General features: G+C 42.0%; 1 protein-coding gene across 1 annotated transcript in view; it reads left to right on the forward strand.

Moving 5' to 3' along the window:
* The window catches only part of LOC122226721 (collagen alpha-3(IV) chain-like), a 135,028-nt gene that overhangs the window by 103,683 nt on the left and 15,903 nt on the right, over positions 1 to 15,442 (forward strand). Inside the window, exons 29-41 of the mRNA XM_042950356.1 lie at positions 1,912 to 2,009; positions 2,784 to 2,934; positions 3,274 to 3,387; positions 4,360 to 4,527; positions 6,388 to 6,477; positions 6,804 to 6,938; positions 9,120 to 9,218; positions 10,258 to 10,347; positions 10,647 to 10,786; positions 11,243 to 11,369; positions 12,670 to 12,750; positions 13,142 to 13,240; positions 13,475 to 13,522. Of these exons, the coding sequence (XP_042806290.1) occupies positions 1,912 to 2,009; positions 2,784 to 2,934; positions 3,274 to 3,387; positions 4,360 to 4,527; positions 6,388 to 6,477; positions 6,804 to 6,938; positions 9,120 to 9,218; positions 10,258 to 10,347; positions 10,647 to 10,786; positions 11,243 to 11,369; positions 12,670 to 12,750; positions 13,142 to 13,240; positions 13,475 to 13,522 (1,440 nt within the window). The remainder of the gene's footprint in view (positions 1 to 1,911; positions 2,010 to 2,783; positions 2,935 to 3,273; positions 3,388 to 4,359; positions 4,528 to 6,387; positions 6,478 to 6,803; positions 6,939 to 9,119; positions 9,219 to 10,257; positions 10,348 to 10,646; positions 10,787 to 11,242; positions 11,370 to 12,669; positions 12,751 to 13,141; positions 13,241 to 13,474; positions 13,523 to 15,442) is intronic.

A 15,442-nucleotide genomic window follows, 5' to 3' on the forward strand; every position in this document is an offset into this window, starting at 1 on the left:
GGTGCAGCGTCTGCTTGGGATTGTCTGTCTCTCCTTCCCTCTCTCTGTCTGTCTCTCTGCCCTGCACGCTCCCTCTTTCTCTCAAAATAAATAAACTTAAAAAAAAGAAAATATAAATACATATCATGAATAACATGGAAAAGATCCATAATGTGGTATTTAAAATAATGTTTTTCATCCATCTTAAATGAGAAAAAAAAAAGTCTTACTATGATGTTAGGCAAAGAGGCAGAATTCATACAGATTTATACATCTCATTTCAATTAAAAGTTTTAAAATATGTAGAAAACATCTGGAAAGCAATTTACAAAAATGGTAAAAGTGATTCTTGTCGAGTGTGGAACTGTGAGGATTTTTTTTTCCTTCTTAATAAACGTACTTTCTTTACATTTATGCATGTTTTCACTTTATACATTTCTTTTATAATTAAAAAAAAGAACTATTAAATCACAAGTAACTGGTTGTCCTATACACTCCCATATAAACTACAGAAATTATCTTCCTTTGGGAACAAATGCTGTTTCCCATCAAAGGGAAAACACCCCAAAGAAATCCAGATACAGAGAAGACAGTCACCTAATAAATACATCAGAGTTTTGCCCAGGATGGCGTATGAGCTCTCATGGTCCCTGGGTTGTGGCATAGATTTTCAGATTTTATAATCACTTTATGTTTGTTTCAATATTATTTAAAGTGTCAACATAGAATCCATTTTTGGTTCTTGTTCTCTTTGAGATGTCGTCAGTGTCTGGAGTGCATTAGTTCTGCCCAAATGTGGAAATATTGATCTCAGTTTATGAATATTTGAAATGGAAGATGTAATAGTTTCAAGGATGTCCTAGACTCCAATTTCTTGGATGTCTTCCCAATGATCTTTGAAGTAACGCAGCCTGGCCCATATTTTGCCTAGTTCTTTTTGGACCCTGCATTGAGAAATTGCATCCTAGCTTGTAACCCCATGGATTTACCCTCTGGAAGGAGACTCAACCATGGGGACAAGAAATAGCCTAAGAAAATCCTTTAAAGTACAGATTCAAAATTCAAAATTGAACCTAATAATGCGTGAACTAATGACGAATTAAAAATTGGTCATATTAGGGGCACAAAAGAACTCTCTGACCGCAGCCTTGCCCCACCAGGGTTTCCTCTTCTGAACCACAGAACAGAGAAAATGATCTGTGTGACTCCTTCCTCAGTTCTCCTATTATAAATATATAAGAAAAAAGTTAATTCATTACATTCATGGCATTAGGAAGTAATTCTCTTGAACCACCCATGTTGAGACAGGCTACCCAGGGCGCTGGAAAGCCTTTCTATCTTGATCTGGGTCATGCTTCAAGGATATCTACACCTGCAAAAATTCATTTGGCTGTACGCTTTATGTAAAATACAACTTGAAAAGATAAAGTCTGCCAAATTGACAACCAGTATCAGTGGTTTAAAGAACTGCCAAATCAAAATTGTAGCCATCCTAAACAACAAAATGGAGAAAGCCATTTTTTAAATTGAGGATCTGATTTGAAACAGAATTTTTTTAACTGCTAATTTAGCAGTTGACTTTTTCATTTTCTTTTTTAAGTTTATTTATTTCGAGACAGTGTGAGTGGGGGAGGGGCAGAGGAAAAGTAGAGAGAGAGAATATCCCAAGCAGGCTCCACACTGTCAGCACAAAGCCCGATGCAGGGCTTGAATTCATGAACTGTGAGATCATGACCCAAGCCAAAATCAAGTAACAGACTGAGCCACCCGGGGCCCCCCAGCAGTTGGCTTTTTCATCATTCAAACTTTCATAAAAACATTTCTAGCAACTTGCCCCATAAAAACATCAGATAAAATCAGATAAAACAGAGACACTTCTCAGAATCTTTTCCTAAGCCTAATCCTACAACCTTTATTATTTTTTCTCTGTAGGAGACCAAGGTTTTCCAGGAGCAAAAGGATCACCAGGTTGTCCAGGAGAAATGGGAAAGCCTGGGTCACCTGGAGAACCAGGTCTCCCCGGAGCCAAGGTTCTTCAAGAATTAAAACTCAGACTGATGGTGGTGGGGGGCAGGGGGGAATGATGAGGGAGGTGGGCAATTACAATCAGCCAGGTAGGATGCTCTAGGTGTAGAAATTATCTATATATTTGTAGATGGTAAAGGAATTAAATACTTTTTAATGTTCTTCTGAACCATCCCTCCCTTTTAGAAAGGAAAATAGAAGGGGTTAGAAGATAAGTTTGCCTCCCTATTTCTTCCTTAATCTTCAGAAGCATTCAGAGTATTTAAAATGGAAGGACTCTAAGAGGAAGTGTGGATAACTAGGAGAAAAGCGATCAAAAGGAGAGACATCTAGACTGTTTCCAGACAATTTCACCCTTCTAAAAGAGTTATATAGCCTCAAGAATACTTAAGCATAATTGAATAGAAAACTCAGCAACTAGAGTTGAAATAGGAAAGTTGATAGCATGGTGGTGACTGTGAAGAATGGATTTTTTTCTTTTTTTAATGTTTATTTATTTTGAGAAAGAGAGAGAGCGTGCATGCACATGAGTGGGGGAAGGGCAGAGAGAGGGGGGACAGAGGATCCAAAGGAGGCTCTGCACGGACAGCCCAATGTGAGGCTCGAACTCACGAACCGTGAGATCATAACCTGAGCTGAAGTTGGACGCTCAACTGACTGAGCCAGCCAGGCGCCCCAGAACAGATTATTTTCCATTTAATAGCGCTAAAGACCAGTTGGTAGTCAAGAAGGATTTGGAAGCATTATATAGTAAAACTAACACGACTTCTGTGGAACAGGGAGAGCCGGGACTAGCCTTGCCTGGAGAACCAGGAACGCCAGGTTTTCCGGGAGAAAGAGGCAATTCTGGGAAAAATGGAGAAATTGGACTCCCTGGACATCCAGGTCTCCCTGGAATTCCAGGAACCAGAGGGCTTGATGGACCACAAGGTACAGTGGCGCGTGTGATTATTTTTCTCCACTGCGATCTCTGCTAAAAGGCAGCAAATTAAAAGTGCGCTAGGATGAAGAGTTCTTCTCAAACTTCTAGTTCAACAGACAGAATCTGCAGGTCCTAATTATTTTTCTATTCAACATCACTTCCCTACCTTTATTTTTTTCTTTCCTCCCTCCTTCCTTCCTTCTGTCCTTTATAGTGAGTTTCCTCTGTAAAAAGGCATATCCACTGTATTAAATATAGGTTCAATTTGGGGGGAAAAGTTACAAGAGAATGATTGTACTAGGACCTTGGGTTTTGGCATCTGAATATATTCTGGGACCGTTTTGTAGGGGATCCAGGGAAGGCTGGACCACCTGGAGAAAAAGGACCCCCAGGAAGGTGCATGGAGGGTCCCAGGGGAGCCCAAGGACTTCCAGGATTAAATGGATTGGAAGGTCAACAAGGTAAGAGGAGGGCCTTGAAACTAGTCATTAGGCAGATAGGTGACTTGAGACTCCAGCTCTGCGCTTTGCTGCTTAACATGGGAACTGTCCAGCAGCAAGTGCTGACCACTGTTCAGCGGGGAATGTTATTTTAGCCATCTAAACCTTGTCGTGGATTTGTTGCAGTGAGTACCATCTATAGAGTAAGAGACTTCGGGTTAGTACAGTAAAATTGGTTTGTGCCTTGTACACATGACTGAGTATATATACATATTGAGGATATATACTTATATATGTATATTTACATGTATATTTATGTGCATATAAACTCTCAGAAAAAAGCTTTATCATTACCTTCATTAGTATATAAAGTGGTAAATTTTGATATGTAGTTAATTGCTTCCCAAGCAACATAAAATAAGCTTATGAAATAAATCTAAATTATGCAGGCTAGATGGCCCAGATTGTGTGAAACTTATTCTATTTTGTTGGCTCTTCTCAATCAGATCTGTGGACTGAGAAAAATCGTTTAGAGCTCAGCTAATGCCTATGAGCTATCATCCTGCTTTTATGTTCACAATCCAATGTTGGGCTAAGAGATTAATGGTTGTCATAGTGCTGTTGTTGTTTCCAGAAGTATCTGGTGGCTCGCCTCCACGTGGGTGGCTCTGTATGTATTATTCTGCAGGTTAAAGACTGAGCTATAGTCATAAAGTGCAGTCCCAGGATATGTCTGCAGGACTAGAAAATAGATCTAAACTCTACACTTTTATTACTGCATGAATCACTGAAACAGAATGTTAAAGGTAGAAGTGATCTTAGAAATTTTACAGAAGGGGATGAAATCAGCCAATCAATCAGATGAGTGTGTGGTTTGCCCATAATCACACAGCTAAATATTTATAGTCATAAAAAATATTTCTGGAGTTGGTGGGGAAAGCAGTTGTGCGTTCATTTGTTCGTTCATTCATTCATTCATTCATTCATACCTAGGCAGAAGAGGTGAAACGGGGCCAAAGGGAGACCCAGGTATTCCAGGCTTGGATAGGTCAGGCTTTCCTGGAGAACCCGGGCCACCAGGGATGCCAGGTCATCGAGGTGAGGTGGGACCACCTGGTCAAAAAGGATATCCAGGAAATCCAGGATTTTTAGGACCACCAGGTATCCTTTTTTATGCTTTTATTTTTCTTCTGTCTTCTTCCTTCTAAGGTGGCTGTAAAAATTGGACATAGACCTAGGCTTTTGACTCTACACTTCTCTTTGAGTTAGTATAAGTGTTTCCTACTGAGTTATTTGTGAGGGGTCAGTGTTGGTGGTGGGATGGTCACGTTTCACAATTACCCAGAGTATGACAACTTTGGCTGTGCAATCCTTTCTATATGCCACTGCTAAAATACATTTGATAGTATTTTCTTGAGAATTTTTGCATCTATATGTATAATGGATATTAGTCATTTTCTTTTCTTGTGATATCTTTGTCTGGTTTTGGTGTCTGGGTAACACTGGCCTCCTAGAACAAGATGGAAAGTATTCCCTCCTTTTGTATTTTCTGGAAGAGTTAGTGAAGAATTGATATTCCTTAAACGTTTGGTTGAATTCACCAGTGAAGTCATCTGAGTCTGGGCTTTCTTTTGTGGGAAGTTTTTACATTACCAAATCAATTCTTTGTTGTAGGTCTACTCAGATTTTCTATTTCTTCTTGAGTCAGTTTCAGTAATCTGTGCCTCAGTAGGAATTTGTGCGAATGCCCCCAAGTTACCTGATTTGCTGACATAGAGTTGTTTCTAGTATTCCCTTATCATTCTTTTTATTTCATCACTGTTTTTATAGTTTGTATGTTTGGGAAGAATATTCTAATAGTCACAGCATAAGGACCTCATTCATCTCATTCCTCCAGAGAAGAACCCAGAAAAACAACTTAATCTACAAATCATTCTTTCATTTATATTATTAAGCTTCTCCCACATGCCAGCACTAGAAACATGTCAGTGGACAAGATTCCACCTCTGACAATGGGAGAGACAATAACAAATCCATTTAAAAGCTAAATTCAGGGTGCCCGGGTGGCTCAGTTAGTTAACCATCTGACTCTTGATTTCAGCTCGGGTCATGATCCCAGCATCATAGGAATGAGTCCCACATTGGGCTCTGTGCTGAGGATGGAGCCTGATTAAGATTCTCTCTCTCTCTCTCTCTCTCTCTCTCTCCCCCCCCTAAAATAAATAAAAATAAATAACTAAAAAATAAAAACTAGGTTCAATAGTCAACAGCTGCTGTGAGGAAAATAAAATAAGGGAACACAATAGAAAGCCACACGGGGTTTGGGAGGAGGGAGCACTCCATCTCTTCACCATGTTCTACTTTCTTTTTTTTTTTAATGTTTTTATTTATTTTTGAGACAGAGAGAGACCGAACATGAGCAGGGGAGGGGCAGAGAGAGGGGGAAACACAGAATCTGAAGCGGGCTCCAGGCTCTGAGCTGTCAGCACAGAGCCCGACGCGGGGCTCGAACTCACGGAGTGTGAGATCATGACCTGAGCTGAAGTCGGACGCTCAACCGACTGAGCCACCCAGGCGCCCCCCCATGTTCTACTTTCATCTGCAAATGTGATTTGCTACCCATGACCTCCACAACCCTAATTTAATAAAGAATGTTTACTGGTCAATCACCTAGATAAATATGGTTCTTTTTCTGTTTACAGAAATCATTTCTTCAACTCTCTTTAGAATTATAACTTATTTTAGGGGCACGTGGTTGGCTCAGTTAGTTAGCGTGTGACTTCGTCTCAGGTCATGATCTCACGGTTTGTGAGTTCGAGCCCCCAATAGGGCTCTCTGTTGTCAGCATGGAGCCCACTCCGGACCCCTCTGTGCCCCTTTCTGTCTGGCCCTCCCCTGCTTGTGCCTCTCTCTCTCAAAAATAAATAACATTCAAAAAAGTATAACATTTTATTTTATGGAATTTTTCACTTCTGTCGTTCTGCGCAATCTGAGCTGTCTCGCGTTAACGTGTTTCCACAGGTGAAAAAGGAACGATTGGCATGATGGGCTATCCGGGACACATTGGTCCTCCGGGGCCTCCCGGAAACCCAGGAACCCCAGGACAGAGGGGTAAGTGATGGAGTGTCTTCCCAAGAACAGGAGGAAGGAACAATGTTCACTTACATAACAGAAAAATAAATCATGTTTTACCCTTTGAGGGCAATATAATTCTGAGAGAACCACGTATTCGATTTTGCTATTCTTTGTATTCCTTTTTCCATTTGAATGGAGTCGAATTTTCTCCTTGCAATCTTATGCCACTGCTTTTAAATGACTGCCTGTTTTGGTTTATCTGTCTTGTTTTGTTTTGTTTTATGGTAAGCACTGTTAACTTTCGAATCCTTACAAACAAGTTCAAGAAGTAAGGAACTGACATTGTTACTCCTGTTTTTTAGGTGACTTTGGAATCCCAGGAGCAAAGGGTGAGAAAGGGCACCCAGGAGCCCAGGGTGAAGAAGGAGACAAAGGACCCCAGGGTCCTTCTGGAATATCCCACCTACTGGGGGACAAAGGAGAACCAGGCCTCAAAGGTACAGCGTTCCTTTTGTGTAGAACCAGAACATCACAGCTGGTTCTGAGACTAAGAATGATCCAAGAAAATCCCTGTAGTTGACAAATGAAGACCGTGAGAACCGATACTCAACATGCTGCTCAGTCACAAAGCCAGTTGGTGGCCCAATCCTGGATTAGAACTGGGTCTTGGCGTTCTTTGCACAATTACGTGTTGTCTCCTTAATGTGTGACTTTTCACTTCTTTTTAAAAACTTTTTTAATGTTTATTTTTGAGAGAGACAGAGACAGAGTGGGAGTGGGAGAGGGGCAGAGACGAAGGGAGACACAGAATCCGAAACAGGCTCCAGGCTGTGAGCTGTCAGCACAGAGCCTGATGCCGGACTCAAACTCACAGACCATGAGATCATGACCCGAGCCAAAGTCAGACGCTTAACCAACTGAGCCACCCAGGCGCCCATGACTTTTTATTTCTAAGTTAATTCTGCATTTGGGTCTGCTGTATTTAAACTGCCCCTAGTCAATTTTAAATCATAAGCCTCAAAACCACCTTTTTGCCAAGAATGGTAAAAAGTAATCTTACATTGGCATACAAAGTTTCTTTATCACTTGCCCTTTGCGTACCTCGCCAGCCACATGACAGATAATTTTTCAACAATTATTTTTTAGGACCTATTGACTAGGTATTTTATTATGTCCTAAAGACATAGAGGTGAGCAAAGCAGAGGTAGTGTCCTGGTCATGAGGAAACTTACAGTTCAGTGGGGGGAAAGGGGGGAAGAGACATCAATGGATCTGTAGACAGTTTATGTATAGGGCCAGGCAGTAAACATCTCAGGGGTTCTGGCCCCAGATATGGTCCCTGTTGCGTAGTCATTTTTAGAGTTTAGTGTAAAAATGTAAAAAAACCATTTTTAGCCCTCCAGCCATACCACACCAAACCAGATTTGGCCTGCTAACCCCTTGCAAGCCCAAAGCAGGAACATGCTAAATAATATATATTTTTAGATTGTAATAAATGACATCGATAGAAAATAAATGTTACAAAAGAAAATAATCTAACCCCCTGCTCCTCGTCATTCCTTTGTATGTGCTATTTTCTTGCCTGGGCATCTTATCCTGTTTCATGGTTTTTCCACCCAACTGGCGCCTCTTCAGTCTTTAACACGCACACACACACACACACACACACACACACACACACACACACACACACAGTCCCCTCTTACAGAAATTCTTCCCTGTAGCATATTGTACCCAGCTCTGTTACAGAACTTATCACACTGGGTGGTAATTGTGTATTTACCTGGCTGACTCCCCAATTAAACACTAAAAACTTGGGAACAACACCTGTTGTTGGCACAACACCTGTCTATTAATTAGATACTCAGCGCTTATGTGAATGAATAAGGATATAGGCAGGAAAACTGCCCAAGGAAGGGAATCTTGAGAAAGGGCACAAAGCCGGGCCACAGACATGTCAGAAAGTGCTTCGGATACCATGGAAGGAGTTTGTAATTTGCCCTGCATCAAAGGTATCACAGATTCAAGGACCATTTTGAGCCAGAAAGTAAAGCGATCAAAGCCATGTGTTATGGAAAGTAGGACAGTTTTGTGGGAAATTTGCAAGCATCGCAGATTGCACAGCTGGGTTCAGATCCCAGCATGATCACTCATTGATTGTGACTCTAGATTAGTCCGTTGACTTCACAGAGGCTCAGTTTGGTTGTCTCTACACCCATTCTAGAAAGGCTCAACGACAGACTGACATTGCCTGCAGATGAAATAAGATAAATAAAGAAAATGATGTCTGTCATGTACTAATTAATAAATGGTCATTGTAATCAATGGATTTGAGAAAGGGATGCTCTGGACAAGAATCATGTAATAAATGGTCCTCTGTCGTTACTAAAAGAAAAAAAAATTTTTTAAGAAGCTATATTTAGGCCACTCGTTCTTAAAATGAAGTGTAAATATCATCATTGCTAGTGTCACTGAAGAACTAACTCATGCCAAGCACGATGCTAATACTTTACATATATTATCTCATTTAATCCTCTTTGAAAAGAGCCCACATCTGCCTGTGCTCTTAATAAAAATGATATGGATGTATTACAATAATGTCTCATCAATTTTAACCAGGATTGAACTAAGTCTGATAAAATTCTAACCTGTGTTTTTAATCCATGGTTTTTAACTAGGATTTGCAGGGAAGCCGGGTGAGAAAGGAAACAGTGGTGTTCCAGGGTTACCAGGTTTAAAAGGACTCCAAGGGCCACCTGGACCACCAGGACCACCAGGTAGAGCAGATTCTCTGATAGAAATATCAGGAGTTAAGTTTCCCTACGTCTGAACATAACAAAAATGTATTTCTTGACTTACTGGGTTGAATATGAATATTTTGCTCCCATAGTGTTCCAGCAGAAATTTGCTTCACAATTAAATCAGAATGAAGCTATTTATAGTCAGCCTATATTAACTAAAAAATATTAACTTACACAGAGTTCCATTTTTGAACATTTGTTTTGAGAGAGAGAGAGCACAAGTGGGGGTGAGGGGCAGGGGGAAAGAGAGAAAGAAAGAGAGAGAGAGTACAAGTGGGGGATAGGGGCAGAGAGAGGGAGGGACAGAGAGAGAGAGAGAGAGAGAGAGAGAGAGAGAATCTCAAGCGGGCTTTATGCTCAGTGTGGAGACCGACGCAGGGCTCGATCCCACAACTCTGGGAACATGACCTGAGCCGAAATCAAGAGTCAGATGCTCAATGGACTGAGCCACCCAGGCACCCCCAACGTTCCATATTTGCACCAAAAATGTTATTTTGACATTGCTGATATGTATTATAAACTATAATTTATCACAGTATCATATATCATAGAAGAAAATCAGGTAATGATTTAGAGGTTTCCGGATTTGCCTTTCTTTTTTTTAAACATGCTATTGAGTTTGCAAAGTAAATTTTTAAACAATTACAGTAGCCCCCTATTCTCTATGACATCAGGGACAAAATATGTTACATGGCAGTAAAACTTCAGTATTGCATTTGGAAATTTATTGCGATATGGTGGCAGGAACCCCCTCTTTTCTGCTGGCATTGGTCCTAGAATGGTTTTGATGTTTGAACTCCAGGCCTGCTGACAAGAATCTAAAGTTCTCTAATTTTACGTTTTCTGGGTACTCAGTCCCCTCCTCATCTGAAGGCAGAAAGGTAGCTACACAAGGACATAACCTAGCTGATCTGGGTGCTTAGAATTCATTTATTCATACAAGCAACAAATATTTACTGACACCTACTATGTCCAGGAACTGTGCAGGACATGTGACTATTTATTTCTTCTCCAGGCCCCAGAGGAGATCCAGGCAACATTGGGAATCCTGGGGCACCAGGACCACGTGGCGTGCCAGGAAGCATGGGGATCATGGGGGTGCCAGGTAAGGTATAAGGTCCTGTCCGTGAGCCGAAAGCCCAATTCTATTCTAGATTTTCTGTATGGTTTGTTGTTTGGGTTTACCATTTGGTAGAAAGTTGGTGTAAAACTAGATTTACTTTTAGACAAACATACTGTGTGCAATTAGAACACAGATGAGAACTAAATAAACATTCATATTGTGTAAAGATCACCCATGATAACTACTCAACATATCAGTGATTCTCAAAAGCCAGAAAGGTGGTTTATACAAAAGTGAGAAGCAGAATGTTTCATTTTCCCTGACCTCTTTCCTAATTGCAGGTCCTAAAGGACACAGGGGAGCTTTGGGACTACCAGGTTTAACTGGAAGGCCAGGCCTCCCAGGTGTTCACGGTCTCCAAGGAGAGAAGGGAGAGCCGGGTTACTCAGCAGGTGCAAGGCCAGGATCACCGGGACCAAAGGTATACCGGCCACTGAAGTCGTTATGCTTTAGCGAGGGGGCTGAGTCTCTAAGCATCAGCAAGTGTCTACATTCAGTGTGGGCAAAAAGCATTGAAAATACAGCTGTGTTTTCAGGTGATGACTTGGGTTTTTTTAATCCTGTTTCCACAGCTCAGAATGCCTATCACACAGCTATTGGCTTATGAGTTTATCCCTCCAATTTCAATACCCAAGGAATTGCTTATCCCTGTTCCTGCCATTTAAGCGTCCTGCCTTTGCATTTTGCACTGGTTCCAGCAAATCCCGTAGCCATCCTGTCCCCGGCCCCTGTCACAGTGCCTGCATCAGCAGACATTTAATAGGAATCGTTAACTCAGTAACTAAATCACTAACTAAATGCTAGCAGAGTCCATACTCAATTCTGATCACATATCCTGCTTATATGAGAATTCTAAAGGTGTTTGGCTGACTTTAAGGGAGATCCAGGATTTCCAGGTGACATGGGAAGGAAAGGAGAAAGAGGGGTACCTGGAGCACCTGGACATTCGGGGCCTGCTGGACCTGAGGGAGCCCCTGGAAACCCCGGAAGTCCTGGTCACCCAGGTGAGCGTTGGCTTTACAACTCGGAAAGCCGGAAGCGGGACACTCAGCATAGCCCTCACCTCCTAGAATCAGCTGCGTAAATTGAAAGCTATTTAGGTGTTTGTACTATGATTGCTTTTATTCAACTTTGATCATCAAATTCTTAGACTCTGAGGAACGGGAAATCAATCAGGAGGAGCCCCGATCAGCCAGTTGGATGGACTGACATCTAAAAACCTGATCCTGTCCATAAAACTTAAGTTCTGTCTCAAAGAATTCAGCCTAGAGACACACAATGTTACTTCATTGGGACGCATGGGTGGCTTAGTAGGTTAAGTGTCCCCCTTCGGCTCAAGTCGTGATCTCATCGTTTGTGGGTCCGAGCCCCGCATCCTGCTCTGTGCTGACAGCTCGGAGCCTGGAGCCTGCTTCGGATTCTGTGTCTCCCTCTCTCTCTGTCCCTCCCCCACTCTCTCTCTCATAAATAAACTTGAAAAAAATTTTTTTAAATGTTAGTTCATTGCCCAACCGCATATTCATATTACTTTTCTAGGGCTTCCATAACAAAACACAGACAAGGCACTTAAACAGCAGAAATTTATTTTTTCACAGTCCTGGAGTCTGGAGTCTGAGCTCAGGATGTCAGCACGGATGGTTTTTTCTTCTGAGGCCTCTCTCCTGAGTTGGGCAACTTCCTGCCGTGTCTTCACATGATCTTCCTTCCCTGCGTGTCTGTGTCCTAATCAATGCCTCTTGTGAGGACACTGGTCATATTGGATCAGGCCCCACCCTAGTGACCTTGTTTTAACTTAATAGCTTTTTTTAAAGACCCAGTCTCCAAATACAGTGATCTCCGGAGGTTCTGGGGTTAAGGACTTCAACGTGAATTTGGGGGCAAACACTGTTGTGATTTTTTTTTTTCCTGGCATGGTTTCAGGTTGAGCGTTGGCTTTCTTTCTCATTTTCCTATAAATTTGAGTTTAAGTTTTTGTTTTATTTTATTAAAAACAACCACCAGGCTACTGGGTTGCAGCTTACTGAAAGATAACATTTAAACCGTCTTTTCAAATACGGAAAGGTTCAGTGGATTTGCTGTTAACTCCCAGTGAAAGTCATAAATCAGATGCTGAGTGGCCCGTGTGGCTGGTGCACAAACACGTTTGAAAGTGATTCGACACATCTCTGCTCTGCTTCTCTGGCGAAGGGCCTGAAGGCCAGTGTGAGGCACAGGTGACTATAAAAAAGGACCATTTCTGCCATTGTTGTAACCATTTACCTTGTGCTATTCTTTTTTTCCCTTCTCTTCTCTCTTTATTTATAGGAAAGCCGGGCCCTGATGGTGATTTGGGGTTAAAAGGCATTAAAGGCTTCCCCGGTCCTCCAGGAGTAAAAGGCCCTCCAGGTTCCATTTTTGTACTTTGTCTATTTCCCCTTCAGGACAGAGGCATATTTTCTCCTCAGGCTGGAATCTTTGCATACCTATCTGCTGCTCCTTAGAAATTAGCTCCCAGTTACTCAGTCCCCAGACCAAAAAAAAAAAAAAAAAATGAGGTTAGGTATTGATACCTATCTAATTCAAAGATCTGCCAGCCTCCACCTTCTGAAGTGATGATCTTCATGGTAGTATAAATCTGTTCATAGTTTTCACTGTGAATGGAGCATCACATAACTACAGTTCTGGGGGGCGGGGGGAAGGAGCACCTTTAATCGAATCGAATTCTACGTATCCAGTGTTCACATCAGGCCATTGCCAGGAAGTATGCCTTCTCTTCGAATGGCATTTCTTTTCTCAGGACCTCCAGGATTTCCAGGACCTCCCGGACCAATGGGGATGAGAGGCAACCAGGGACGTGATGGAATCCCTGGCCCAGCAGGAGAAAAGGGAGAAACAGGTACACGTTGCTCATGAGCTTGGGTCCACTGGTTTCATTGTGCATTGAATGGTCAGTGCCATTGTAATCCTTCACTGCTCTAGAGATACTTCTCCAATGGAATCGATGATCTTTAATGTGTTCTGGGTGTGTGGTGGTTAAACTTCCTTCTGTCGCCACAGTGAAACTGACCAAGCAGAATATATGAAATTAACCACATATAAAACACTCAGGTACCAAACTCCTCTCTTTCAGGTTTGCTGGAAGCAGTTCCAGGCCCCAGAGGGAGCCCTGGAGTCCCAGGTGAGCAGTGCTTCACCGCCCCCCACCCCCCGCCCCGACCCTGGTGATCTAGATTTCAAGGACAGAATCTAATCAAAATCGCCTGGTATATAAAATAAACTTAACATATTGAATTAAAGAAGTCCCAGTGGTAATATAAGATGTTTACATTCTTAGTATTCAAGATGCTTAAAAATTATGACCACCATTGCAAAGTGAATGAATCAGAAACTGTGATCCAACTTTGGAATTTCTTTCCATCGAAAGTCTTTAAAAAATCAGAAGACTTCCTATGTAGTCCTTGGTTGTGGCTGTTGGCATGCTTTAAATGTATCACCTCCTAAAAGGGTGTAGGGGGAATTGCTGGCTTGTCCATGAGCACCCCCTCTCTGTGAGCACCCCTCTCTGCTATTCTGAGCAGGGGGCGGCAGGGTGGGAATAACATGCAGTGATGACACGAATTCTTTCCCACCTTGTTATCTTCATGGGTCTGATTCCCACCCCAGGGCCAGCTTGTGGTTCAGACTATTTTTTATTAAGGGCTGGCTACCAGTAACTCTCTCAATGCCAAACATGGCAGTTTGCAGAACATGTCATTCAAAGTATATACAAGATTTTAGGTTGACAGACTCTGAGTCCGGATTTCTCATGGCAGTGTTTTACAAGATAAGCAGCTTCTTCAAACTTTTTCCATTTTGTGGAGAAATTTGCCAGAAGAAATATTAGATCATTTGCATCTTCTATGGACCCTTCACAGATGTGGGTCCTGCGGACAGGAGTATTTTATTAGCAAAAAGCGTTCTTCCTATTGAGGACCTCTGGGTAGCGATGCTCGCGGGAACCAGCAGGGAGTAGCGGGGTCCTACTGAGAAGCTCAGAGGGGCAGGAACTGCCTCTCCACCTGTGAGCTCAACTGTGAAAGTCTACAAGAGCTGCACTTTTCCATTTGTTTCTTGGTGGTGTCACGGTCTCCCTGGTTGAGCTCAGTGTCCTCACACTTCCTGGACCCCACCTTCCTCCACGAGCATGGAGGCTTCTCCAGGTCTCGTTCACAGATCAGGTTTTACAATTACGGCCAAAGGGAGAGTTTCCGTTCATTTTCCTAGGCTAAGCTCAAAGTTTAACCATCTGGAGTGAGAATACTTTGGCATTTGTTTGGAAATAAAATTTAATATAAAATAATCATACCTTAAGTCAAAAAGCCTTAAAAAAATAACAACTAGCCCAATTATGTAAGTAGGTGATTATGTGCCTCAGTCCCTCTAGGATAACTAAATATGGAGAAGACTTCATTGAGACTCCCAAATGCTAAAATGAAATCATACTGTGAGACAAGGAAGCATCTTTATGGGCATGGACCATACAACCTAAGACCACATCTTGGGGTCTCCGACCACTGCCAGACTCTATTGTACAAATACCCAGCATTTCAGAGCTTCAAGTGAGCTGAAGCTATCTAACCACTTTCTTTGAAAAACACAAATTACAAGTATAAAAAAAAAAAGCTAAAGAACATGATAGACAAAGGCTAGATATTCAGTATTTTAATATTCATCCATTTTATTTTCATCATCACTCTGCCTTCCTGCACGATAACGTCCCAAGCCCTTCCCTGTGCCAGCAGCCTCATCCTTCTTCTTCCTGTCCCCTACTTGTGTGCCGTTCACTATTTCTAGAATAACACAGAGAGAAAAAAGAGGAGGGAGTGATTATTTGCAGTTCATACGTTTCCCATTCATGAACGTCAAAGCCCAATTTTCTTGAAGGTTCTCCAAGGTGAAGAATATTAGTAATTAAGTGGTGACTTTTTGGGAATCCTCATTGGTAATTCCAAACCCCCAGCCACCGCCTTCCCTTCCAGACTAGTGTTTGTGTGTGTTATGGGGGAGAAGAAAGGAGAGAAGAGGGATTGCAACTTTGTTGTTCCTTTGTCTGGGTTTA

Source organism: Panthera leo, chromosome C1, assembly GCF_018350215.1.
Source record: "Panthera leo isolate Ple1 chromosome C1, P.leo_Ple1_pat1.1, whole genome shotgun sequence".
NCBI classification, from domain to species: domain Eukaryota; kingdom Metazoa; phylum Chordata; class Mammalia; order Carnivora; family Felidae; genus Panthera; species Panthera leo.